The sequence below is a fragment of the Podarcis erhardii genome, assembly GCF_964252035.2.
Source record: "Podarcis erhardii genome assembly, chromosome: 3".
Classification (NCBI taxonomy): Eukaryota; Metazoa; Chordata; class Lepidosauria; order Squamata; family Lacertidae; genus Podarcis; species Podarcis erhardii.
In genome coordinates this window covers 67,508,332-67,534,030 of record NC_138507.1, presented here as the reverse complement: position 1 = coordinate 67,534,030, position 25,699 = coordinate 67,508,332, and the positions used below count along the sequence as shown (strand labels likewise).

The following is a 25,699-nucleotide window of genomic DNA, read 5'->3' as shown; positions in this document are numbered from 1 at the left end:
CATTAATATATTTTCTGTGGGGGTCATTCTTTACCCCAGATGCATATATCTTGCAAATCCTGCAAGCTAGTGACTCTGCAGCTTTGCCCAGACACTAGTACTAATATATTCAAAGTAAAACTAGGTACCATTTATTCACAATTATACTCTGGCATAGCAGTGTATCTAAAATGGGTTGAATTTGTACCCCACAGTCAAAGGGTACAGAGTTGAAACTAATGGACCTAACTTAGTTGTTAATTTCAGTGCCCTACTCTGAGCTTCTTTCTTTCTTTGACGATCACTCATGGCCGAGTAAGATTGTCTTCCATGAAAACATGTTTATATTACTACTTAGAGCACTGTTCCTGGTGTTATATTTCCTGTTAGACACACACACACACACACACGCAATATTCAAGGAATGGAAGAGAAGAAAGGACATAGTTTGAAACATGGGAGGAAACTAAACGTTTTGGAGAAATGTAAACAAGGCAAAATGTTGTCAAGGAAGGAGTGTGAAATGTTACTGGAACTTCAAACCAAGTGACATCTTCTCACTGGAAACTTGTCCCATAGTTATAGCTATTTTTGCTTCACAAGAATAATTCCAGGATTTAGAAATTTTCAGTAATCTGAGAATTATTGTTGTACTGTTCAAGTTTAGTCCAGAAGGGATACTGTAAACTGTTGAATCACATGCTTAGGGTTAACTTCTTTTATGAGGATGATTCCATTGCCATATGACCCACCCATCCATCCATTTAATAATTTCCTTTCGTACTGCAGATATCACCATGTACTGTATACCACACATGCATCTCACATGAACCTTTTTATCTGTTGAATTGTTTCCAGCCAAAGCTGGCCCTTGAGGAACACATACCATCCTATATTTTACATTAGCCTGTATTTTAAAATAATATAGTTATTTTTATCCATATTCCTCCAAACAGGGTTCATATGGGACCATGAAAGATGTATATATGGCGCAGCATAGCAGATACAACCCAGAAGGCACCAGTTTTACTCACCATTGTTCACATCAGTAATTCTTGTCTGAGGCAACTCCTGTTGGTTAACAGAAGATGCACACTTGCACTGTTTCGTGAATTGTTATCTAGATAATTTTCTAGATCAATTAGGCTCTGATTTGAAAAACAAAAATCAATATTTGTTGATCAAAAATGTTCACTAGTGATTAAAATTAAGCTACTTGCCTTTGTTGGCATATTAAATATTGTAAAACTTAGTTTAACATAACTCCCTTTAATTCCAGACTTTAAGGTTTGTATAAACTATGCTAATTACTTACCACAATAAGTTCCCAGCTGGTTAATGATAGAGAAGTGATGATAAAGGCTAAACAAAGACAATTTTAGTTTTCAAATCAAGTCGTTGCAGGGAAGCACTTTGGGTGCTTTGAAGTTGTCTGACACCTGAAAGAGAAGTTACTCAGGAATTCAATTCATTTGATTATATAAGGATTGTTATTTCATAATTAAGCAGAGAGGTTTAAGAGGATTTTCAGGGTTCAAAGAACTGCTCCTAGATATACTCAATATTAAATTGAAAGAAATGAGTGCTTACTCTGTGTAATCCATAATATGTATATCAATGTTATCAGCATAACTTTTTCCTTTTTTTAAGCAAAAATATTTGTGCTAATATAGCTAGTACAAAAGGCTTTGCTTTACTTTTACTTTAGAAGAACACAGGTGGGTAGGTGTGGTGACCGACTGCTTCCCTCTCCTTCCTGAATGTCACTATTTCAGTGGACCTTACTTTTCAGTACATGCACTTAGAATCTGAGTCAAAAACTGTTGGACAAGTTGATAACCACTCATCACAGAATGGCTTTTTTGTAATCAATTGCCAAATAGGCTGCTTTCATCCATTTCTGTTCCAATTTTGCCTTGCTTGCTTCTGCTGCATATTTTTTTTAAGCTTGGCTCCTCTTTTGTCTAAGATGTTTACAAGCTCATCTGTTGACCTATAGGAGCTGCAAAGGGACATAGAGAAACATAGCACTGGAGTTGCATCTGTCCTCAACCTTTGTGAAGTTCTGCTCCATGACTGTGACGCTTGTGCCACTGAAACAGAATGTGACTCCATCCAGCAGGCCACACGGAACCTGGACCGAAGGTGGCGGAACATCTGTGCTATGTCAATGGAAAGGCGACTCAAGTAAGCGCTCGACCCAGAGAGTCCTCAGATGATCCTCAGTATATCTTAGAATGGATGAAACCTTGTCAGTTCTGTATTCAGCAGAGTACCCGCTGCTGAATCTTGGCCCAAATCTTTGGGCTGGATCTCAATAGATGGGCCCATAGAGTTGTGTACATATAGTTCAAGCAATCTGATTGTGCATATATAGTTCAAGGAGTCTGTCACTGCTGCACATCCTAAAAACATATGTTTTGCATGCAAAAGATCTGAGGTTCAATCTCTAGCATATCCATTCAGGGCTGGGAAAGACGCTTCTCTAAAACCCCAGAAAGTCATTGCCAGGTAGTGTAGACAACGCTGAGCTAGATGGGTGATTGATTTCTATATAAGGTAGTTTCCAACAGCACAGTGAATGTTTTGGGGTGTTGGTTATTGTTTTTTAAACCCATTGATAAGTTTATCTCGATGACCATTTTATTTCCATTGATGATTTACAATTTAATGCTGTGCGTCCCTGTATGATTAGTAATTTGCTATACTGCATGATGGACATATCAATTCATGTGCTAGTGAAAGGAAGCCTCCAGGATGTTTTGTCCCTTAAATTCAACATTGGGTAACTACAGAGAATTTAACACAGAGAGAAAGTTTCTTTTTGTGCTCAGAAATCATCAGAGAGCAGCTGTAGTTTGTAAAAGCAAGATTGCATTTCTGGACCTATTCTGCTCAGCACTTGGTTTACTGTACCCTTATTATAAACATCTTACAATTTTTATATGAATTCCAAATGAGAATTTGCCATGTATAAAGAGAAAAATCAACAGCCCACAGCTGTCTTGCTCCAGCTCAGCCAACGATTTTCATTGCTTGTTAATCAAACTTACTGTCAAGCTTTGGTTAAGAACCAGTTATTGTTCAGTACAACTGTTGTTTGCTTGGGCATGCTTAAGTTTGCAGTATGATTTCCCTGTTGCAGCTGGTGAAGTAAATGAGAAGTTGAAAAATCATTAAAGTGAATCACAGCCTATCCTCATTTTTCATTTTCTGCTTCAGGATTGAAGAGACATGGAGACTATGGCAAAAGTTCCTGGATGATTATTCTCGCTTTGAAGATTGGCTAAAAATTTCTGAAAGAACAGCTGCTTTCCCTAGTTCTTCTGGCGTACTGTACACGGTTGCTAAGGAAGAACTAAAGAAATTTGAGGTGACTTGTTACATTTGAAATATATTACCTTTTGATCCTATTACAGCAGTGAGCGTATTCTTGCCCTGTCAGAGAACATGTTACTTGATAGGGAAGTTCTTTATTAATATAGAATGATTAATACTTTTGCAGCCATCTCATGAGAAATAATTGGCTAGAGACAAAGAAAGCTCACTCTTTCCATAATGCTATAGGCCTCAGTTTCTTCTGCCCACCCACCCCTTCTCCTTTAGCACAGCTACAAGAAGGCAATAGGATGTTTTCCCTTCTGTTTTTAACTCACTGTAGTTAATTCTTAAGTCTTAAACCAGACAAACTAGTTAGTGTTAACTCTGGGTTAAGTAAACAAGCTAGCTTCAAATCTGGTTAATACCGGCTTGTTTTCCCGTATTTCAACACCAACCACAGTCGATGGTTCCAGCCTAACAAGTATCCATGGTCAGTTGAAAATTGGAAGCAAAACCTTCTAGTCTCATCCTTGAGAAAAGTGGCAAGAGGAGTGGGCACAAGGCTCATGCATGAATGCTAAATAGTGAGTTAGCAGCATGTGTGAATGCAGCCATTGTTTCCAAATCTCCAAATCATCCTTTGAAGGAATGGGATTTTGTCTTTACTTCAGGCCCTCAAGAGTCTTTAGTTACTGCTTAATTCAGGCAAACCATAGGTAATCTTTAACATTCATACCAGTATTGGAAAACAGCTTCAAAATATAGGTTTTAAATCTGGTTTGGTGAGCATATGCAAACCATAGTTTGCCAATTTCAATGCAAGCAAGCTTTGCCTGAACCAGGAAGCAGCTAACTGGCTATAATTGGCTAATTGGCATGATTTAGGGGACTGAAAATATTTAATGTGAACACTATGAGTTTTCTGATTGTACAGTGTAGAGAACTGTTCAATACATTCCTTACCATCCAATTTTACGCAAGTTATTAATTTTTAAAAACTTGGTAATTTCCCACCATCCTTTATTTTCTCTTTAATTTCATTTGCAAACTATTGCCAGGCTCTTCCAAGTAGAACTTCATCATGCAAACACTCATATGCATTATTTGGTTTGCAGGATGAGTAATCAATTTCTCTGAAGAAAAATGTTCTTCAAACTTTTCTTCTTACTCATTTCCTTTGCCCCTAACTCACTGAAGATTCATATATTTAATGATTTCCACTGAAACTCAACCAAGTATATTTTATTAGCCTTTTTTATTAAAACTAGCTTGATTTCGTCTTGAAGCTAGTGCCCTGTAATTTTTGTCTCATCTCCTTTTATTCCGACTGTTTCAAATCACTTTCCCCTTCCTACATGCTGAATTGTATAATTACTGTTGAATAAAAATTCAGTGTTCACTGAAAAGCTCCAAAAATATTTCTAGCTGGCTTTGGAACTTTTCTTTCATTCACTATTTCTATATTCTGTCACAGAATAAGGATTTAAGGCGACAAAAGGCAAAAGAGGGTGAGATTCCTGTAACAATTGTGTAGAAGAGGAACAGCATCACTTTCTGAAATGCCACCTTCTATATACAGTTTCTTAAAGGGACAGGAGCCTCTCCTTGTTTGTGAATCGTCACACCACAAGGTTTTTAAAAACCATACATTGGTCTTTCTGTAGAGTTTGTATGTACCAAGAACCTAAATTGTTATCAAGAGTTTCTCTGAGTTTCTCTGATTATGTCCTTAATGGTGCTTTTGGTTGATTATCAGGATGAGGATTCTAAAATTCTGGCTTAGGTGATGTGACGGTTCTCACTCATGCCATTGCCACTAACCGGCGACTGGGGCTTCAGGCTTAAACACACTCACCTAGGAACAAGTCTAAATGACTTAATTCATTTGTGTGACTCTGTGACTTAATTCTGAGAAGATATTTTTTGAACTTCACTGTAAACGATGTTGCTAAAGTCAGTTTAGAAACATGTTCTTGTTAATACAGCACTGAGAGCTTGAAAGCATGTGCAGCTGTCCATCCTTTGAACAAAAGTTACTAACAGATTACATGGCAACTGTGATTCACTAGACATAAGGGCTGCCTCTTATAAAATGTATTTGTCATACATTTAGAGACAGGTGCATTTTGTTTCTGTAAGAGAGATACTTTGCTGATCTTAACACATGTTTTGTTCCTCTGATTACCATTTCCATTGCATTTGAAAACTCTCTTCTCTTCTTTTCTCTTCGTTCTTTCTTACCTATCCACGTTTTTACTTTCCACGTATTGACATTTAACCTGAGTTGTTAATTTATGGGAAGAATCCTGTGGGGACTTTTGCTGCTTCAAAACTTTTAATAACTCAAGGAAAAACACCAAGCTACAGGACAACGGAAAAATTATGACTAGGATCTTTAGCCAATTTGTTGTAATGGAAAATTCATTCCCACTCCCAATGTTGATTTAGCACACCCAAACACACACACACCATCTACTTTGTTTTCCAAGAGGATGTTTTGTAGGATCACAAATTATTACTGCCCAACATCCTAAGTCCTTGAATTCCCATAACGAAAAATGTTTTGATCATATGAGACTCACAAATGGAGAGACTGATTTTGTACTTCGGTCCTGCTTGCAGGCTTCCCATAGGCATCTTATTGGCCACTGTGAAAACAGGATGCAGCACTAGATGTGCTTTTGGTCTCATCCAGTGACATCCCAGTATCACATGTGTTGTGTAGCTCTGGATTCACTTAAGGGAAAACTGAATTCATTTATTCTCGGTAGAATATTGTAGCACCAATCAAAAGTCACTTCTTAAATTACCCCTTCATACATGCATGTAATATCCTTGATAGTAATTTCCATCTACAAAGATCTCTTCTCTTCTGTGGTACTGTTGCCAAGGTCAAGGACAAGGAAAATACAAACCATGATTTACAGAGGCCAGTGCTCTAATAGGCTCTTTTGTTGCTGCTATTCTTGTAGGCTTTTCAGCGACAAGTTCATGAAAGCCTGACTCAGCTGGAACTGATTAACAAGCAGTACCGCCGCTTGGCCCGAGAGAACCGCACTGACTCTGCTTGCAGCCTTAAGCAGATGGTCCATGAAGGAAACCAGAGATGGGACAATTTACAAAAGCGAGTGACCTCCATCCTCCGCAGGCTTAAAGTATTTCTCCATTCGTAGTTCATTCCTTATGGTGGTATATTTTTGGATCAGGGGAAGGGGGGAGTTGCTGTTGAGAACATTGCAGTTTTATTAATTGATGTGGTAGTTGTGGTGGTTCTGTTTAAGTTATGTTTGATAAAGTTGAAGGCTATAAGCATTTAAATTAGGTTTATTTCCTTTTTTAGCATTTCATTGGTCAGCGTGAGGAGTTTGAGACGGCACGCGACAGCATTCTAGTATGGCTTACAGAGATGGATCTACAGTTAACCAACATTGAACATTTCTCAGAGTGTGATGTTCAGGCCAAGATAAAGCAGCTCAAGGTATAGAAATGCAACCTATAGGCACACAGGAACAAAACAAAACAAAAAAACCCAATAAGCACTTTACACATTATTTAAAAGGTTTATTTCGGAGCAAGTTTCATAAACATGAAAATGGAAAGGAAAGCACTAAGCGGGATTCTCAGCCCACACCAAGTAAATCAGTTCTGGCAAGTGAAAGCAAACAGATGACATCTGAAAGTTTAATTGTTTGTTCACGAGTTGCTTTTCTTTACCCATATTTAGAGAAGAGATGGAGAAATGCCCAGCACAAGTCACTGGGTTGTATCTAAAGTAGCACCAAGTAAGCCTTTCATCAGTGCAAGGATTTCCACTTGCCCAAGAGCACTACTTCCCCAGCGTGCTCCCTAAATCTGTACTGGATTTACCCTCAACCCTCCACGGCAGATATGGGGAGGGGACAAGGTGCACACAAGGGAATAGAGAGGAGAAGGTCCCTTTGTACAAGTGAACATTTTTGAGCTGAGGGGACATTTCGGTTTTGTCCTAACTAAAGATTTGTCCTAACTAAAGATTCTTAGATGGAAGCTGCTGCTGCTGCTATTATTATTATTATTATTATTATTATTATTATTATTATTATGAAGATGGTATTATTAGATGGCATTATTATTAGATGGAAGCTGAATCAGGCTATTGGTCCATCTAGTGCAGTATTATCCACACTGACTGGCAACAGCTCTGAAGGCTTTCAGACAGTGAATATTTCCATCCCTACACAGAGATTCTGGGGATTGAATCTGGACCTTTTGTAAAGTATGTGTTCTGCCACTGAGCCACAGCCCTTCCCTTCCACGTCACAGTGGGAAACAGTAGATGGAGCAACGATTAAGGGTCCATCGTCATTGCTTCTCTTGGTGGCAGTTGTGGTTCCCCATACTCAGGAGTTCCTGGATTCAGGTCTTCTGCCAAATGTCTAGGTTCCTGTGATACTAGTGGCATGTTTTGTTTTGTTTTGAAGTCAAGTTGACTTTCCACCTGTGTGCCTATTTTGCATTAGCTCTGCAGTGTAAAACAACTAAGGATACTTTTGTTCCAGGAATCAGGTCTGTGTGGTGAAAGAACTGAATATAGACTCCTGACAGTAGATAGGATCACATCAGTCTTCTGTCTGAACTTGCCCACAAATTATATCATTTGGGCTATTGCTGAAGGCACCATGACTGAACAACTGTGTTGTAGATGGTGCCTCAAAAAACACATATATTTTGTTTATACTGATAACTGTTTAAATATTTTAAAACCTTGGTATGCACCTGAGTCTGAAAGAACTTAAATAAAGTGAAATTGTCACCAACTAACATAACAGATTAGGAATGCAGGATCTTTATGTGTTATTTCCAGGTGGTGTATAATAACAATATAAAATAGAATACAATATACATTATCTTTGTTGATTGGCTTCTTAAGCGGTTTGACAATGCAAGAGTATGGCTTGAGAATCTTTGTGTTCTTCCTTCTATTCTGTTTACCTATGGGATAATCAACTGCCTGGTTAGCTGTGTGCTTGGTTGTATACCAGGCTTCAGCAACCTGGTGCTCCCCAGATGTTTGGAATTACCACTTCCATTATTCCTAGCCAGTGCTGGCGGGGGCTGATGGGAGTTGAAGTCCCGAGAGATCTGGAGAGCACTAGGTTACAGAAGACTGATCTAGATACTCTCCATAATATAAATGTTTTATAGATACAACATTTTCAGTAAATGAACTAATTTAATGGTTATCTTAACTGTCTTGAAATATCTGTATTTAAATAACAGGTGTTATAATGATCTTTTAATTAATATGTTTACTAGAAACATTTCACACACACCCCTTAAAATTTAATTATAACTATGCTATGCAGGCCTTTCAGCAGGAGATATCATTGAACAACAACAAAATTGAACAGATCATTGCCCAGGGTGAGCAGCTGATAGAAAAAAGTGAGCCTCTGGATGCAGCTGTCATTGAAGAAGAGCTTGATGAGCTTCGACGATACTGCCAGGAGGTCTTTGGCCGAGTTGAACGGTATCATAAAAAACTAATCCGCCTCCCGGTAAGTTTTTTTTTTTCACCATAAGCAATTGTTGAAAGCCTTACAGAGGTAGGACATTCAGTATGGTAAATTTAAAGCTTTGTGAATGCATAAGCATGAAATTTGCAAGATCAGAGCTACACAATTCATAATGGACTGCACAGTGGATCCCACTGGACCATTATTTTGTTTCTATGCAGAAAGGTACACTTCTAAATCTAGAGAGGCATCATTATTCATTTAAGTTTCCAGGCTGAAAATGCAAAAGAGAAGTACATAAGAAATATCTGGAAATCAGACTGCTGTTTTCAGAAGATGAAAGAAAAGGACCTAGTACTGGTCCAAATGCATGACTATTTTGGCTCATTTCTGAGATACTGCAGTAAATTTCCTGGCTGGAAGGAGATGTTATCTAACAGAGACAATTACCTGATAGGCAGCCATAGAGATGAGCACTAAACATACAAGACATGCTTATTTTTAGCTTTTTTTTATTAGTGTTATATGGGAGTTTTAAAAACAACAACACACCCATAAAACCAGAAAAGAAAGAAGCATAATGAGAATGTTGTGAGTTTGAATGTTACACAATGACACTTTTATCTTATTGACCTAGCTAGAGCTAGCACTGATCCATTGAGAAGACTATTAATTGACTCTTTAATGTTTCCTTCTAGCTCACAGATGATGAGCATGACCTCTCTGATCGCGAAGTGGATCTGGATGAATCGGGAGATCTTTCTGACATACACTGGCATGACAAATCTGCAGACAGTGTCCTCTCTCCACACCCTTCCTCCAACCTCTCACTGTCTCTTCCCCAGCCTCTCCGAAGTGAAAGGTCAGGACGTGACACTCCTGCTAGTGTAGATTCCATCCCCTTGGAATGGGATCATGACTATGACCTGAGCCGGGACCTGGAGACGGCCGTTTCGAGAGCGCTGCATTCTGAAGAAGTGGAGGGGCAAGAAGACAAAGAGTTTTATCTCAGAGGAGCAGCAAGCCTAGCAGGTATAATCACTCACCCATCTCTAATCCCTTCATACAGCTCTGCAGGGACATTTCTAAATCAGCTGACCTTTATTGGCCTAGTTCTTGGCCAATGAACAGCTCTGACATATGGTTGCTTTTTAGGAAATTTTCATAGACTGTCAGAGAAGGAACTGGAAGAGATTTTTTCAGACAGAATAGATTAGCTGGCGCTACCCTATTAGTCATAGCAGTCACAGAAGACAAATTTTTCTGGAAAACTTTGAGTTTAGTTAATAGCTGGACTTGAAGTCATTGTGGTTCAGGGCCTAGTCTCATGAACTTTGATGAATTTTGTTTTTAATTAGCCCCCATGTGTTGAACTAGTAAAGGGAATGCTTCTGCAATGCCAGCTGCTGTATTCCAAGCCACCACAATGATGTGTGAAAAACAACCTCACACTGCCTTGCCTAGCACACAGCTAAAAGTCTGTGGTGTCAAACTCATGGGTGCCATGTTCAAAAAGGATCAGGCACACCCCTTGTTTAGGTAAGACAGGAGTTGACATTAGTGGGAATTTAGCAGTGCCGTTTTGACTCTTAAGACTCATGGGTTAAACATGCTTAGCTGTGTGACCATGCTGGTCCTAGAAAATAACAATCATGCAGAATATTTTAATAAGACAGTTTCTGTGGGACAGTGCAGCAGAGGTAAAAGGATGGCGTCAACTTGATCCTGTGAGTGTTTCCATAGTACTATGGAATTTAATGAGACTCCCAAAAGTGAGCATAACATGCACATCTGCCACAAACCTAAGCCTGATTTATATTTTTGTGTCCTGGTCCAATACATAGTTACAAAACACTGGTTTCCATGTCAAACAGGAAGCATGTGTATTCAGTTATGCTTGTTTCTTTGAAATACATACGCCTAACAATACAAAAACTAAGATTTAGCTGGGAATTACAAGGACATCCCTGCAAGGACAGACTAAAAGCCTAGCTTACCCAGCAAGCACACTGTTCCCAGATGTTGTTCACCAGTAGGTCCCAGGGTTAAAATAAATAAATAAAAACAGATTAAAGTCACAGAATACGCTTCTGTTCATGAGGCTTCATTATCAGAAGTACAACAAGATGGGGGTTGCATGTTTGGTCCTACTGAAATATACAGTTCTGGTCTCTCATCATGCAATTGCACATTTGGGTTTCTCCTTGTTGCCTGTTTCATTTGGATCCTTGAACCATTTTTGGAGAATACACAAAGATTAATTTCAGTTAATGTCTCAAAAGCAGTAGAACTGGTGGTTTACTCTCCTTTTGGGAGATTCAGTGCCTGACGCAAAGGAGACTGAAATAATTGTTGATAAGCAGTCATTTTGGGTTGTGTTTTATTTTTCCAGATATAGTGATCCCTGGGAGCCCTGAGGCCTATATAAAACTTACTGAAAATGCTCTTAGAAATGTCTATGGTAGGCAACAGATATCATAAAGATTGCCAGACCTAAACCACCAATAACACTGCCTTCTTACTTGGCATATCTGCTTTCTTAGTCACTACTTATCCCAGCCACTCTTCTTCACACATCAGTGCCAGCATGTTGATCGAAAATAAGGATATTTGCTTATATATTTAGTATTCTGCTTAAAATAATGGTATTAATATTCCTGTTGCATAGCCTATGAATTGAGGGGGAAATAGGTCATCTATGTAACTTGTGCTTCCTGGGGAGAGTTGGGAGATAGAAATCATAGAATCACAGTGTTTTAAGAGAGTAAAAGGATATTTAGGATAACACACTTCTCAAAAGCCAGAGCCTCTGTCTTACATCTTCCTTAAACAAATCTGAAGTACATTATCACTAACATTCCACCCCTGCCCCCCAGAATGAATCAGCTTTGGAGGGTTGGGAGAAGAGGATATGAAACTAGGATAACATCTCCCTTTCTGATTCTATATTCTCTAACCCTCTTGCAGTTTGAAATATCACAATATTAGTAAGATAAAGGCTATTGTCCAATATTTCTGAAGAAGAAATAAGGCACCCTGAAATGGCTTTAATGGAGAAGTCTTTAAGTCATTTTCCATAGCAAAACATTTGTCCTATGGTCACTTCACTGCTTTACAGTTTAATTTACTGTTCAAGGCCATGTTCTTCCAGATTTCCATGTGTTTTAGCATAATGCCTTCTTGCCATACCAGAAAATTAGCAGTAATGCTCAGAGCATTACAAATATTTTCAAGTTTTCAGGAAAATCTAGGAAAACTTTATTTATTTGTACAACGCTATACACATCTACTCAAAAGTTAGCCCTTTTGAATTCAGAGGGACTTAGGTAAAGGTAAAGGCACCTCTGACAACGTCCAGTCGTGGATGACACTGGGGTTGCAGCGCTCATCTCGCTTTATTGGTCGAGGGAACTGGCGTACAGTTTCCGGGTCATGTGGCCAGCATGACTAAGCCGCTTCTGGCGAACCAGAGCAGCACACGGAAACGCGGTACCTATTTATCTACTTGCACTTTGACGTGCCTTCGAACTGCTAGGTTGGCAGGAGCAGGGACCGAGCAACGGGAGCTGACCCCGTCGCGGGGATTCGAACCACCGACCTTCTGATCGGCAAGCCCTAGGCTCTGTGGTTTAACCCACAGTGCCACCCACATCAGAGAGACTTACTTTCAAGTAAATGTGTATGTGCATGCTGAGACTATAAAATTCCCCAGCATTTATACAGGGTGTGTGGGGAGTGCAGCAGTTTCTAGGCTCTTACCAGTTGCCTGCTTAGCACAAATACAGTGGTACCTCTGGTTACGGATTTAATTCGTTTCAGGGTGCCATGCACACATCAAAAAATCCACGCGGCATGATAGAGCGCTTCTGCGCACCCATGCGGCACGCAGAGCGCTTCTGTGAATGCACGAGCGGTGCGGCCATAACCCGAAGATTCCGTAACCTGGAGGTTATGTAACATGAAGTACCACTGTACAGTACTGCAAAATGTCTGAGGATACAATGAAACGAGTGCAGAGTGAAAACAAAATAAAAAAATTCCTTCCAGTAGCACCTTAAAGACCAACTAAGTTAGTTCTAGGTATGAGCTTTCGTGTGCATGCACACTTCTTCAGATACTTCAGAGTGCTTAGTCTTCTAGAATTGTTTTGGGGAATTGAATTTTCCTGATATGTCCTCCTTAAAAATTATTCATTTCTCAGTACACACACTAACCAACATAGTTGCAGATATGTTTGTATAATAGTTACAAATCTAATTGTCACCTGCATGCTATTGTAATTAACTCTTTGTCATGCTTTCAAACCTAGTAGCACCACCTTCAGTGTTTTCTCCTACTCACTGAGACATTTCAGTTTGGTAACATCTATCTGTCTATATTTTCTACAGGAGAACCATGTTCCTTAGAAACACACATCCGACAGCTTGACAAGGCCTTAGACACCAGCCGTTTCCAAATACAGCAAACAGAGAACATAATCCGCAGTAAAACACCAACAGGGCCGGAACTAGATTCTAGCTACAAAGGCTATGTAAGTACTGTGAGCTTAGCCCTCCTGGTGGCTGGACATAAAATTGCTATTCATTGCTATTCGTATTGTTGCTATTCGTGATGTGTGTGTCTTACCTGAGCCAGTTGCTGAGAGGGTTTGGGGGGGGGGGTAAAGTTAGCATCAGATATAGAGTTCCTTCCATCAAATGCAAAATTTATTATTCCTTTTAGTTGTTGCACATTAGCAATTAAGTGGTTGATTTGGACTGAGTAAATTTAAGTAATCCCACCTCTGGATTGCAATATTAGCAATGTGCTACACCACAGGAAAACCACTCTGCCAGCCTATCACTTCTACTTGCAATAGATTTAAAAATGAATTGTACTGTGGGATTTTTGTCAGCCCAATGTGAATTGGGGGGGGGGGGAGAAAGCAATAGAAAACACTGCAGAATTGTTGTAAGCTACTCTCAGCTTCAGCCCAGCTTGCAATATGGATCTAATACCTCTGGACAACACAGTAAATCACCTAGAGTCTGGCTCACAGCGTGAGAGATATACTTCTGGGCTGTTATAAGTCACTCTTTTCCAGGAATAGCTACTTTAAGCTAACAATTTAGGGACAGTGAACTGCTTTGTTTTGGAATTTTCCTTACTCGGGTTGTTTCTTAAATGTCTCACACTGAATAAAAACTGAGAACTGGCAGGAGTTCTTTCCTGTCTTTAGAGTTTGAACTCACTCGCACCTGGTTTAGGTGCATTAAATGTTTTCGGTTCTACACTGATATCATTGGGCAACTTTTTCTTCCCTCCCTAGAGACACTGAAAAATAACTTCTTGGTGTAAACCAGGAAGTGATCTACCCAGACAATGATGGTGTTGTTTCTTCCATATACATTCCTCTTTCCTCCTGTTCAACCACTCTGTTCTATTTCTCTATCTCAGGGTTTCCCCCACACCCTCTCAGTCTCTCAGCATTCTGTGCTATGATGGGGCTGTTTGTGGAGTTCTCCTGAAGCTTTCTTCCTTCTGGTTTTTTTTTTTGGGGGGGGTACATGTGTGCCACACATTTTAAGTGTTTTCTAAATTTATTATTATTCATACAGCACCTAAAGCTAAATCCATACAAGAAAGGCTTGAAAAATAATTAAAAACAGGACAATACTGGGGGGCGGGGAGGAGCTGGGAGTGAAGAGATTCATCCTCAGATTTCTTGAACACCAAAATGACAGAAGGAAGAGCATTCCAGCGGTCAGGAGCTGCAATGGAAAGCAGACACAGGCAGGGAATAATAGAACTGGTAACTTATGAAAAAAGCAATAACTTAATAAATCACACACACCAACATTTTGAAGATTTGTGTGATATGGTGAACTGTGATCTGGACAGGTGGGCAAGGATATAGTGAGCCATGCAACTAGTTCTGCTTGTGCAGGGGACTCTTGGACAGCTGCTGCCACCACCACCAGGTCACAAGAGAAAACCTATTTGGAAACTGATCTCTCAAAAACAGTTTGTGATGCATAGAATCCTAGAATTGTAGTTTTGGAAGAGACCATGAGAGCCATCTAGTCCAACCCTTTGCAATGCTGTTAAGTGGAAAAACTTTTTTAAAAATTGCACTGGATGTACATCTTAAGTGGGGTTTTGTCCAAGGGTTTTTAGATCCCAATCTGGTGAATTACTATAGATTTAGTGCTTGCCCAGCAGCAACTCACATCTCAGTAAAGAAAACATTAACAATGATTCCTGAAGTGCCTGTTAAAAGCAAACTGTGATCTCAGTTTTAGCTCCTTCTTCTTTATACTCTGCATTAGTTTCTTAGTTAAATATCTGAAATTTCAGCAATAGCAAAAACATTTCTGTTAGCCCATAATCTCTCTCCTTCTTGTGTTTAATTGCCATTAAAAACAAGGGGATAGTCATACAAAGTTTTCAAACCATTAAGACAGTGGAGTTCTATCTATCACATCATGGAATGACTTGTATTAAGAACTAGGATGCAAATTGTTTTGTAGTTAGAATCTTAAATTGTAATCCCATGTATACTTACCTGACTGTAAGCCCCATTGAACTCAGTGTGACTTACTTCCTAGGATTTTGCTCTTAGTTCTGTTGTTTCTCCAGCATGGTCATGAATAATGAGAAGTGATTTCTCTCTTTTTCGAACAGATGAAGCTTCTGGGCGAATGCAGTGGGAGCATAGATTCAGTAAGAAGACTTGAGCACAAACTGAAAGAGGAAGAGGAAAAGCTGTCTGGATTTATTAACCTGAACAGCACGGAGACACAAACAGCCGGTAAGTAATATTCAGAACTGAACTTGCAATGTGAGGAAAACAAGTGATAATGACATACAGCATTGAACCATGGAAGCACATCGTACTGCTTGCACATCTGGGTGACAGCTGGTTTTTTTATTCTTTACAATCTGATTTTGGAGCAGCACTGAGACTGCAGTGGCAGCTTGGTTAATGGTCTTTACCAAGAAATTAGCAGGGGATTGCACAATCTTTTGGAATCTTTTGTTCACTGTTTGATCATGGGACATACATTCTCATTGGTACATCAGGATGACAACAATTTTCTGGGGCTCTTATCCAATTCTAAGTCCATTCTTGAGAGAGTATTTATGGAAGTTGGCTTAAGTTGTTCCACTCATTCTGAGCGAGAGAGATTCAAGAGGCTGATGCGAATAATTTCCTAATGATTTTATTTTAAGACTTGTATCAGGGTGACACACTATTTTAAATTTAATGAATTGTACGAAATGACTTTATGGGTCTTTGTAAGAATTTGGAAGTGCCTGAGTTTTCTTAGCTCTAGTTTTAATCAAGTATTTTCCTTGAAGCTCTTAGGATAGACTCCTCTATGCACACTTAGCTAGGGAGTAAGTCCCACTGAGGTCAGTGAGGCTTTCTGTGAGTAACGTACATGAGCTTGCACTGCTGTTTTTCCTGTATGGCACCTAGTTAATATATGTTCCCAGCAAATGTTAAATGTTGTTATAGTTTATTATTTTTTAATAGTATATCTCAGAATCTTGGTGCTGCTTCCGTCTTGGCTTATGTTGAGGCAATAGATGGAAGTGAGCTAACTGAATTTGTGAACAAACTGGAATACAGTAAGCCTGCAACTTACACACATTTTACTTGTGCCCCTTCAGCTTCATGTGCATGGCAAAACAAACAAACAAGTAATGGGCAGAAGGGGGCAGGGTTCTGAGGACAATGACTTTGGCAATCCCACCAGCCATTCAACTCCAATGGGTTTTGAATCCCAGTGCTTTTCTTCTAAAAAAATAGGTCCTGGTACTCAGCACGAAGTTATTACAGTAAATGCCTTTCTTCTAGAAGAAAAGGTGCCGGTACTGTGTGCCCTTGAGTACCGCCAGAGAAAAAAAGCAGCGGTTTTAACTATACATGATTTTCACTTTAGGCATGAATGTAACCCCCACATAAGTTGCAGGCTTACTGTAATGCTTATTGGGGATGTGGTGTTTAGGTTATGGATGAAGAGATCAAAGCTCCATATTTAATACAAATTGACATAGACTGATCCAATATAAGGCTTGAAGTGCTAATGGAGGTCTAGGTAAGTAGCAGTCACCAAGATGAGAGAAAGGCTGTATCGATTTCTGTCACAGCAATCATGCAATTAAAAATGAGCATGCATCTCAAACTGAAATTAGAAATGGGTTTTTGTTTTTGTTTTAAGATTTTGCCTTGGAATCTGGAACTTTTTGTAATGATGGAGCCAGGGGAGTGAGTGTCACAGTTAATTGAATCTGGTGGGAAATTCCCAGACTGATTTGCTTGTGTGAAGCTTCGTTATAGCCCTTAATGAAAACAGCATAGTATTCATCCCTTTCATTAGTTAATTTAGCATGTCATGATAATGATTAGTGCAGTTTTTGGATGCTGTGGTAAATTAATCAGCACAACTCCTTCTGTGAGAATTGTCTTGTTTGGGCTATTACTTTACCAATTAACAGAGTACAGAATAAATACAGAATCTATATGTTTCCCAGCAAAATGTCCACTATAATGGATGCAGTACCGTATTTTTCGCCCTATAGGACACACTTTTTCCCCTCCAAAAATGAAGGGGAAATGTGTGTGCGTCCTATGGGGCGAATGCAGGCTTTCGCTGAAGCCTGGAGAGCGAGAGGCGTGGGTGCGCACCGACGTCTCTCGCTCTCCAGGCTCCAGGAAGCTATCCACAAGCCTTGCACACCCGGGGGGAGTTCCCCCGGGCGCGCAAGACTTGCGGGCGGCAGCCGGCAACGTGGAGCACGGGGCGCCCTTCAGAGGACGCCCCGTGCTTCGTGCAGGTGTCGGCAAGCCTTGCGTACCCGGGGGATCTCCCCCCAGGAGCGCAAGGCTTGCGGGCGGCAGCGTGCAGCGCGGAGCACGGGGCGCCCTTCGGAGGACACCCCGTGCTTCGTGCAGGTGTCAGCAAGCCTTGCGCACCCAGGGGATCTCCCCCCGGGAGCGCAAGGCTTGCGGGCGGCAACCGGCAGCGCGGAGCACGGGGCGCCCTTTGGAGGATGCCCCATGCTTCGTGCAGGTGTCCGCAAGCCTTGCGCACCCGGGGGGGGGGGCTCGTGGGGCGCCCTGAAACAGAGCGCCCCTCGTGCCAGGCAGACATCGGCCAGCCCCACAAGCTCAGGGTATAGCGGGGAGGTGCAGCACCGCCATCCCACTGTTCCCCGACCTGGTTTTGGGGGGGAAATAAAGGGGGGGAAATTCCTTTATTCCCCCCCCAAAAAAGTAGGTGCGTCCTATGGGACGGAGCGTCCTATGGGACGAAAAATGCGGTATGTATCGATGTGTGCCATATTTCTGAAGCAATTTCAGAGTGAGGTAAATGCTTCCTTCCATAGGTGCCAACTCCCCGGGTGTCCGGGCACCCAAAAAATTCCTTTATGAAGGGGCCTGGCACTCACAAATTTCAGTGCCAGGGCCATGCGCACTACATGGAACCCACGGCCCCAGGCACCCCAGGGTTGTGGGGCCAAGCTGGCATTCCTGCTTCCTGCCCTCAGATTATTAAATCTAGGGAGAAAATAAATAGCCATGAGGATTTCAAAACACACAGCAACTAAGTTAGGCCAAAGTTAGGCTTTCAGAAAACTTCTGTACCATCAGTACCACTAGAACCTTGCTCAGCCTTAACTAGAAGGGACTCTGAATGTCTCTTCTGTGAGCTCTGTACACATTCCTTCCCCCATGATGCCCCTGTCAGTGGTATCTGGTCCAGGGAATCCCCAAGTTCTGTGCATTACTTTTCATTCTAAGACTGGATGGCAGGCATTCACTTACATGAGTGTCCTCAGGAGTTACTATTGGTATGGAACCTAAGGGTCCCTGGTCACCCCAGAATTTAACTTGCCTTTGTCTGCACACCTTCACCCTAGATTCTGTTTCTTGATCATGCTAACGTGTGATGGAATATTGGGGGCGGCGGGGGGGGAGGAGTCAGGAAGGAAGTTGCTCTTACAGAGAGATCTTTTTCCCTTTAGGTGTGATTGATCGGTGGGAGTTAATCCAGGCCCAGGCCTTAAGTAAAGAACTGAGGATGAAACAGAATCTTCAGCAATGGCAGCAATTTAGTTCTGACCTAAACAGCATCTGGGTTTGGCTTGGAGAAACTGAAGAAGAGTTGGAACAACTGTGTTGCCTTGATCTCAGCACGGATATACAAACCATTGAGCTACGGATTAAAAAACTGAAAGTAGGTTCTACTTCCTGGTCTTCTTTTCTGTTGATTTTCTAATATGCTTTATTTTTGTGAAGTGCCATTTCAGCTCCTATTGTAAAAGCACTGCCAGTTTCTAGACCCTGCATTTCTTCATATACTAAAGGACTGGAAATGAAAGACTATGATAGTCAATTTCATTGGAGTTTTCTTCTTCTTTAAGTTACACAGTATGCCAGTGTTTATATTCATTTTATTATTTATTCATTCATTCTCTTCATAACCTACATCTTCCTCCAAAGACACTCACAGTGGCAGATGGTTAAGATGGTTGGCAGAAGATTTTGCTCTTAAGAGGCAAGCCAAGGGGAGGGCAACCAGACATTCTTTACAAAGAGCACTATAATGTAGTGAAGGCATCAGGCTGCCAACTCAGATCAGCTAAATTTGTGGCATTTTGAGAGAAACAAGTGAAGAACTCTGCTTGTTTACCAGTGCACAGTATGGTCAACATCAGACTTCCTTTTGGTTAATATTCTTTTTTTCTTTTGGAATTTGTCCTATAGTCAGACAGGGACTAATGCCTACACTCTAGGCATGAATGGGTTTAACAGTGTATCTTGATGTGTGTATGGGATACTTCATCCGGGTGGGCCCATAGCTGTTTCCAGAAGATCCAGAGGACAATTTCCTTACATGAATGTGGCATTAATGTTTCCTTTGGGCCTGAATTAAAGCCTCATAAACTAAGGCTGCAGTACTTCAGCTAAGCCAAATGATGACATCAATTCATTTGCTCTAGAGAAAGGTAATTCCCTCTTTGATGCAAAATTCAGAGGTTTGTTCTAAATTAGACTAGTCCAGGACATAGCCCACTATCTGTCTCAGCTTTTTGACATTGTGAGGTACAATATTCACACTTTTTTTCTTTTTTTAAGTTTGTGTCAGTATGGGGCAGATTCGGCTAACAACTCCCACTAGCTAGCCCACAATGACTTCCACTACTACAGTTGGGCTTTCCCCCTTCTCAAACCCCACACCACAAACTCATTTGGGGGAATCAGGAGAGCCTCCAGAACAGTGAGGGGAGGGGAATCATTCCACATAGTAAACAGAAATGTTTATGCTGGTGGAACAATTGCCATAGCACAACATTGGACTCCTCCCAAAGTATTTAAATACTTGCTTCCAGATGACATGCTTATTGAGCATTGATCCTAATTTGTTTAAGGGAAAGCTAGATGATGTCTATTTAATGAGCATTCATCCTCATTTGTTTGTTGAGAGACTAGATGACATTGCATCAAAACTACTACTATCCCACACTTTCCAGTGCAATTTCCATTCACTTCCCTCAAAAAGTCATTTTTGGGGGGAAGCAGATTTCTTGCACAAGACCTCCGAATCCACTATAATTGTGAGATCTGGATTTGCCAGTGTGTAATTGAATCCCCCACACTCCAAAAATAGCAATAGGCTGAAAGTAGGTTATGTGTACAGTCTGGAGTATGAAAAAAGAGCCAGCTCCTGTGGTTTCAACCCCCATCAAATTCAACCATGCCATAAGGCTTTAGGTCTTTAAATATTTTATTAGTTTGTTCTGAATTCTACTGCAAACATAAAATCAGAGACATTTATAAAAATGGGTTCTTACTAGTCAGAAGCCAGACGTATCACTTAAAAATAAAGACACAGTAACTGTCTTTTAAGTTATGAAACTTTAAGAAAGATAGTGGAACTTGTTTCTTCTTGAATTCTCAAGCATGTTTCCTGTAAAAAAGCTTACTCCCGTCTCTCTTCATTCCCCAAGGAGCTACAGAAGGCCGTTGATAACCGCAAAGCCATCATTTTGTCCATCAACCTTTGCAGCTCAGAATTCATGCAGTCTGACAGTGAGGAAAACAAGAAACTGCAGGAACGGTTGTCTCAGATGAACATGCGCTGGGATCATGTCTGTAGTATGCTAGAAGAATGGCGCTGTTCACTGCAGAACGCTCTAATGCAATGTCAGGTCTGTTCTGGTCTATGCAAAATCATTCCCCTTCGACTCTTGGATTAGATGTTGCACCAATTACATTCATTTTCTTAAATGAGTTACTTTAATGTGTGCACACCATCATATCCTGCCTTGAATATATCACAGAGACATTTTAGACAAGAGCATAAAAATCAAGTATTTTTGAAGCCCAGAAGCCTAATTATGAAAAGATTTTGGTGCATTAGGTAAAATCTGTTGCACATTTCCTAAATTGCTTCCTGAAAACTGCCTTGCACATTTTCTATATTGATGTTTTTGGCATATTGTTAAGGAGACCATATGTAGGACCATATGTACCATATGTAGGATTTTGTTACTGTGAAAAGTGATTCAAACAAGGATGTAATATTAGTAGGTACTTCCTGTTCAGCGCATTAAATACTCAAGGCCATCAAGAGTGTGCCATGTTACACAGAACAGCATTACATATGTTTCATACTGCACTTAACATGTTGTTCATACATAATTTTCGCCAATCCAAATGTGGTTTGGAAGATCAAGGTGTGCAGAATTGTTTGTTTCCCTCTCATATGCCTTCTTAATAGAATGCTCTCTGATTTGTTGTGACTACTGAACCAGAGCAATCACTCCAAAGCAGAACTGCAAACTGGTTCAATTCAAGTTTACAGGGATCTCTCAAACCAGTTTGCCAGTTCTGACATCACAAAAAATTGTGATTTGACAAACCTAGAAGTGTTCTGTTAAGTCAAGTGGGGCCAGGGAGCGGGGAGAAGGATGTATGCTCACAACTCATGTTTTGGAGGATCAGATAATGTAAAATTTGAATGCATCTTTGGAGTCCTAGGCAACACAAAAAAACACATTTGGCATTAAACTTCCATCTATCACTTCTAGGATTTCCATGAGATGAGCCACGGTTTGTTGCTGTGGCTGGAGAACATTGACAGGAGGAAAAATGAGATTGTCCCTATCAACCCAAATCTGGATTCAGACACTCTGCAGGATCATCACAGGCTACTAATGGTACAGTACCTTTCTCTAAAGGAACAATAATTCAGAGATTAAAAAAGAACATGGAAACTAGTATCTGGAACACATATTGTGATCCTTTGGTGCCAATTGAGAATGCATATTCCTGGTATTGACTACCAGGAATGCCAATATCTTCTTGATTTGGTATAGAAGAAAGCCATCAATCTGTTTTTAAAACATTTTTCTTTGCGGTGGGAACCCTGAAATAATGACATATTTACAGCAAATGCAGAACTTACAAAATAGTGTGCAGTTCAGACATGCTTTTAGAATAAAATGCCAATCATTTCCCCTCTCTTGAATTTGGATATCTCTTTTTTATTTGCAACAGCAAGTGTATGGTAGTTTAGCTTTATTGGTCCCTGTTCCTGAGTTTTAAGATCAGAAAAAATACATTTTGACTCATTCAAAGCAACAAATTGCATCTGATTGCCCCCTTCCTGACAGCAAATAAGGCGCGAACTGCTAGAATCTCAGCTGAAGGTGGCATCTCTTCAAGACATGTCCTGCCAACTGCTAGTCAATGCTGAAGGCAAGGATTGTCTAGAAGCCAAAGAGAAGGTCCATGTGATTGGAAACAGACTCAAAATGCTCCTTAAAGAAGTTTCACATCACATTAAGGAGCTGGAGAAAATCCTAGATGTTTCAAGCAGTCAGCTGGTAAGTCATTCTACCACGACAAATCTACTAGTCATTGTGGCTGTTCACTGCTAGGTTGCTTCCAGACAGATGTTTATTGTGACATCATTCATGCAAGTTTTTTGCAGTGCACACATGGCATTGTTGGCATCAAAATGCTTAGATCACACACACCCCTTTAATCTAAAGTTACTGTTTCTGGGGGGAATCCAGTTAGTTAAAAAGCCAAAGCCAAAACCTTGTTGCCAATGCAATATATTAGTGGTCCATCTGCAAATTACACCAGCCCTTTGTTTTTTGATAGGGGACAGAATGTATTTTCCATCTCAAATACGTATTCGTTAAAAGTATATTTTGCTGCTCTGCTATGATCCAAATCTGACAATCTTTTGCAAAATACTGTATATTTTTTTAAAAATATAGCCACAACACTTCCAGCCTGTAGCTGACAAATGAATAAAAATACTATACACCTGCCTCAGTACTGAAAGGGCGATTTGAATACTTTCCATTGCAAGTAGTCCCTCTGTTACTCCCCCTTACTAATAAAATATACCACAGTGTACAAATAATATGATGAGTTTTCAGTCTGTCTAGTGTATATCTCTGTGTAGGAAAAAAACTCTGCAATTCAAGTGGGAATTTTTATTGTGTACACACCACCTATTACTTAAAAAAAAACCACACCACACACATTAAAGAGCAACTGTTTTCTCGGGCTTGACTTGGCCAGAAATAACAGTTCCCAGCCCAAGGCAAGGTAGAATACTTGTATGCTTGTCTTCACAAACTGTGTTGCATAATCTGTAGCAACTTCGTTTCAAATTGCGAGCAGTTGGTCTGCATTTTTTGTCCTTTTTTGTGAACCAAGTTTATATATAGTGTTTTCTCCCTTCTAATCTCCACTGATTCTGAACCTTAGGATCTGTCCTCCTGGTCATCCGCTGATGAGCTGGACACTTCAGGATCCCTCAGTCCAGTATCGGGAAGGAGTACTCCAAGCAGACAGAGAACGGTAATGTCCCACCAGATACCTTCTGCTAGCTCTTTGGTAGAAGCTCCAGGTAGCTGTAGCCAGGTGACAGGTCCACACCATCTTCCTCCTCCTCATAGGCAAGAAAAAGGCACCAACCCAGAAGAGCTCTCCCTCCAACAAAACACTGCCTCCCTAAACTTTGCTGCATCTCCTTCCCTGCATGAAATCAGGATTATAAAATGCTATATATAGTAAAACCAGGACTCAAAGTGTGGTAGGTGCCTCACGACATGTTAGTCAATCAATCAAATATTTTTATTGTATATAGTCAAAGGCATTTACAATGGACAACAGAGAATAAAAGGAAACTTTCATCTAAAATTATACACGTAACCTGTAGTAGTTTACAACATAAAAAGAAATTTACAACATTAAGACTTAAGATTGGAGTACATTCACATAGCTAGAACAAAGCTTCTTGGCTGCCAGCGCAAATTTGGCTACCTGGTGTGTAATATATAGATGTTTATCTGCTAGGAGTTCAACTGTCACTTCCTGTGTGGATCAACCTGGAAGCCAATTAAGAATTGGCGATATAATTTTTCCTCTGGGTGTTGTATACAGGGGGCAAGTCAGCAGGTAGTGTGTGATGTCCTCTACCTGATTGCATCCATGTATACATTTGCAATCCGTATGGGAAATTCCCCAGTACAGTGGTACCTCCAGTTCTGAACGGGATCTGTTCCAGAGGCCTGGCCATATCCCGAAAATTCCATAACGGAGGACTGCTTCTGCGCGCGCACACACCGCCGCAGAGTGCTTCTGTGCATGTGCAAGCAGCAAGCCCACTTAGGGGTTTGCCGCAGCCATAACCCAAAGATTCCATAACCTGAAGGTTACACAACATGAGGTATGACTGTATTTCCCCTCTAAAAATGCTGAGGGCATCTGTTGAAATCTGTTCTACAAAGGCCCTGCGTAGTTGTGGCAAGGTCAGAGTCTCAAGCTAATGGGGCCTTGAGTGATTTGCCTTAATTTGGGGGGTACTAAGTAGAGTAGCGAGCTGCAATGATGGATGCTTTGTCTTGGTTGGCATCCTGATCAAATATCCAATTTCTAAGGTCACCCGATGAATACCGTAACATTGTAGGACCACTTACAAAACACAACACAGACGCTGCTAAGCTATCACTATTAGTGATAAGATAATATTGTAGGGAAGTCCCAGGGATTCAAGAAAACAATTTTATATTCATAAAATTCACCATACACATGTTCAGGGTGGAATTGCTCTTCTTGAGTGTGGAAAATGAGCAGCTTTGTCTTCCTTGTCCTTTGCAATGAAGGTCAAAGGGTGAGATCCATCATAGTTCAATTGATAATCAGCTCATGAACCAGGATTTCTCCTTGCTCTCTTCCTCCCTGAATCTCCCTGAAGACCCCCAAAATCTGCCCGAGTAAGAGGGTCAGGAACACTTTAGAGCAGATTTTGGGGGGCACATGGGGGGCTGGAGAAGGTAGAAACCAGAATTTACATTGGATTTTATGCAAGTGGGCAGATACCACTGGGTGTCACCCAAAAGCCCGACCAAAATTATTCCAACTGTTGCTCTTTGTTTTGTGGTGGTGTTGGCAATGCAATGAAAACTTGTTTCTTCGGTATGCTGCTGATTTCTTAGCAAACAGAGAAAGCAAGTTGTTTTTTCCAATACAACACACTCCCTGGCTTGCTGAAGGAGTAAAAGCAATACTATTCCAGGCATGCATATGCCAAAGTTTTGTGTGAATAATAATTTGTTTTCTTTTATTCCTGATACTACCCACCACACACGCCCTTCCACCTACTTGCATTTTCCTTTTGTGCCACTGGAATATAGTACAAAGCCAGTCTGTGAGCCACATAATGTACTACTCTTCACTTTGAGTCCTGTAGGGAACTTGGTTTTCATTCTTTTTGTTCGTTTTAATTTAAGTATTATTCAGCTTTCCTTAGCTTTTAGAAAACTATCAATTTTCATTTGCTCTCTTATAAAAAAAATCTGAGTTCTGTCTTTATGAACCTTACGGC

The 25,699-nt window shown here is 40.5% G+C and overlaps 1 protein-coding gene across 16 annotated transcripts in view; it reads left to right on the top strand.

Annotated features, from left to right (window-relative positions):
- The window catches only part of SYNE1 (spectrin repeat containing nuclear envelope protein 1), a 278,820-nt gene that overhangs the window by 242,494 nt on the left and 10,627 nt on the right, over positions 1 to 25,699 (top strand). For 10 of the 16 annotated variants that reach the window (XM_081854278.1, XM_081854273.1, XM_081854275.1 and 7 more), the window contains 14 exons: positions 1,979 to 2,166; positions 3,202 to 3,352; positions 6,273 to 6,455; positions 6,641 to 6,778; positions 8,646 to 8,837; positions 9,494 to 9,827; positions 11,188 to 11,256; positions 13,184 to 13,326; positions 15,459 to 15,585; positions 18,810 to 19,021; positions 20,796 to 20,996; positions 21,879 to 22,007; positions 22,464 to 22,676; positions 23,578 to 23,670. In XM_081854278.1, coding sequence (XP_081710404.1) covers positions 1,979 to 2,166; positions 3,202 to 3,352; positions 6,273 to 6,455; positions 6,641 to 6,778; positions 8,646 to 8,837; positions 9,494 to 9,827; positions 11,188 to 11,256; positions 13,184 to 13,326; positions 15,459 to 15,585; positions 18,810 to 19,021; positions 20,796 to 20,996; positions 21,879 to 22,007; positions 22,464 to 22,676; positions 23,578 to 23,670 — 2,373 coding nt within the window. The remainder of the gene's footprint in view (positions 1 to 1,978; positions 2,167 to 3,201; positions 3,353 to 6,272; positions 6,456 to 6,640; positions 6,779 to 8,645; positions 8,838 to 9,493; positions 9,828 to 11,187; positions 11,257 to 13,183; positions 13,327 to 15,458; positions 15,586 to 18,809; positions 19,022 to 20,795; positions 20,997 to 21,878; positions 22,008 to 22,463; positions 22,677 to 23,577; positions 23,671 to 25,699) is intronic. The other 6 variants (XM_081854270.1, XM_081854268.1, XM_081854277.1 and 3 more) reach the window with 2 other exon arrangements.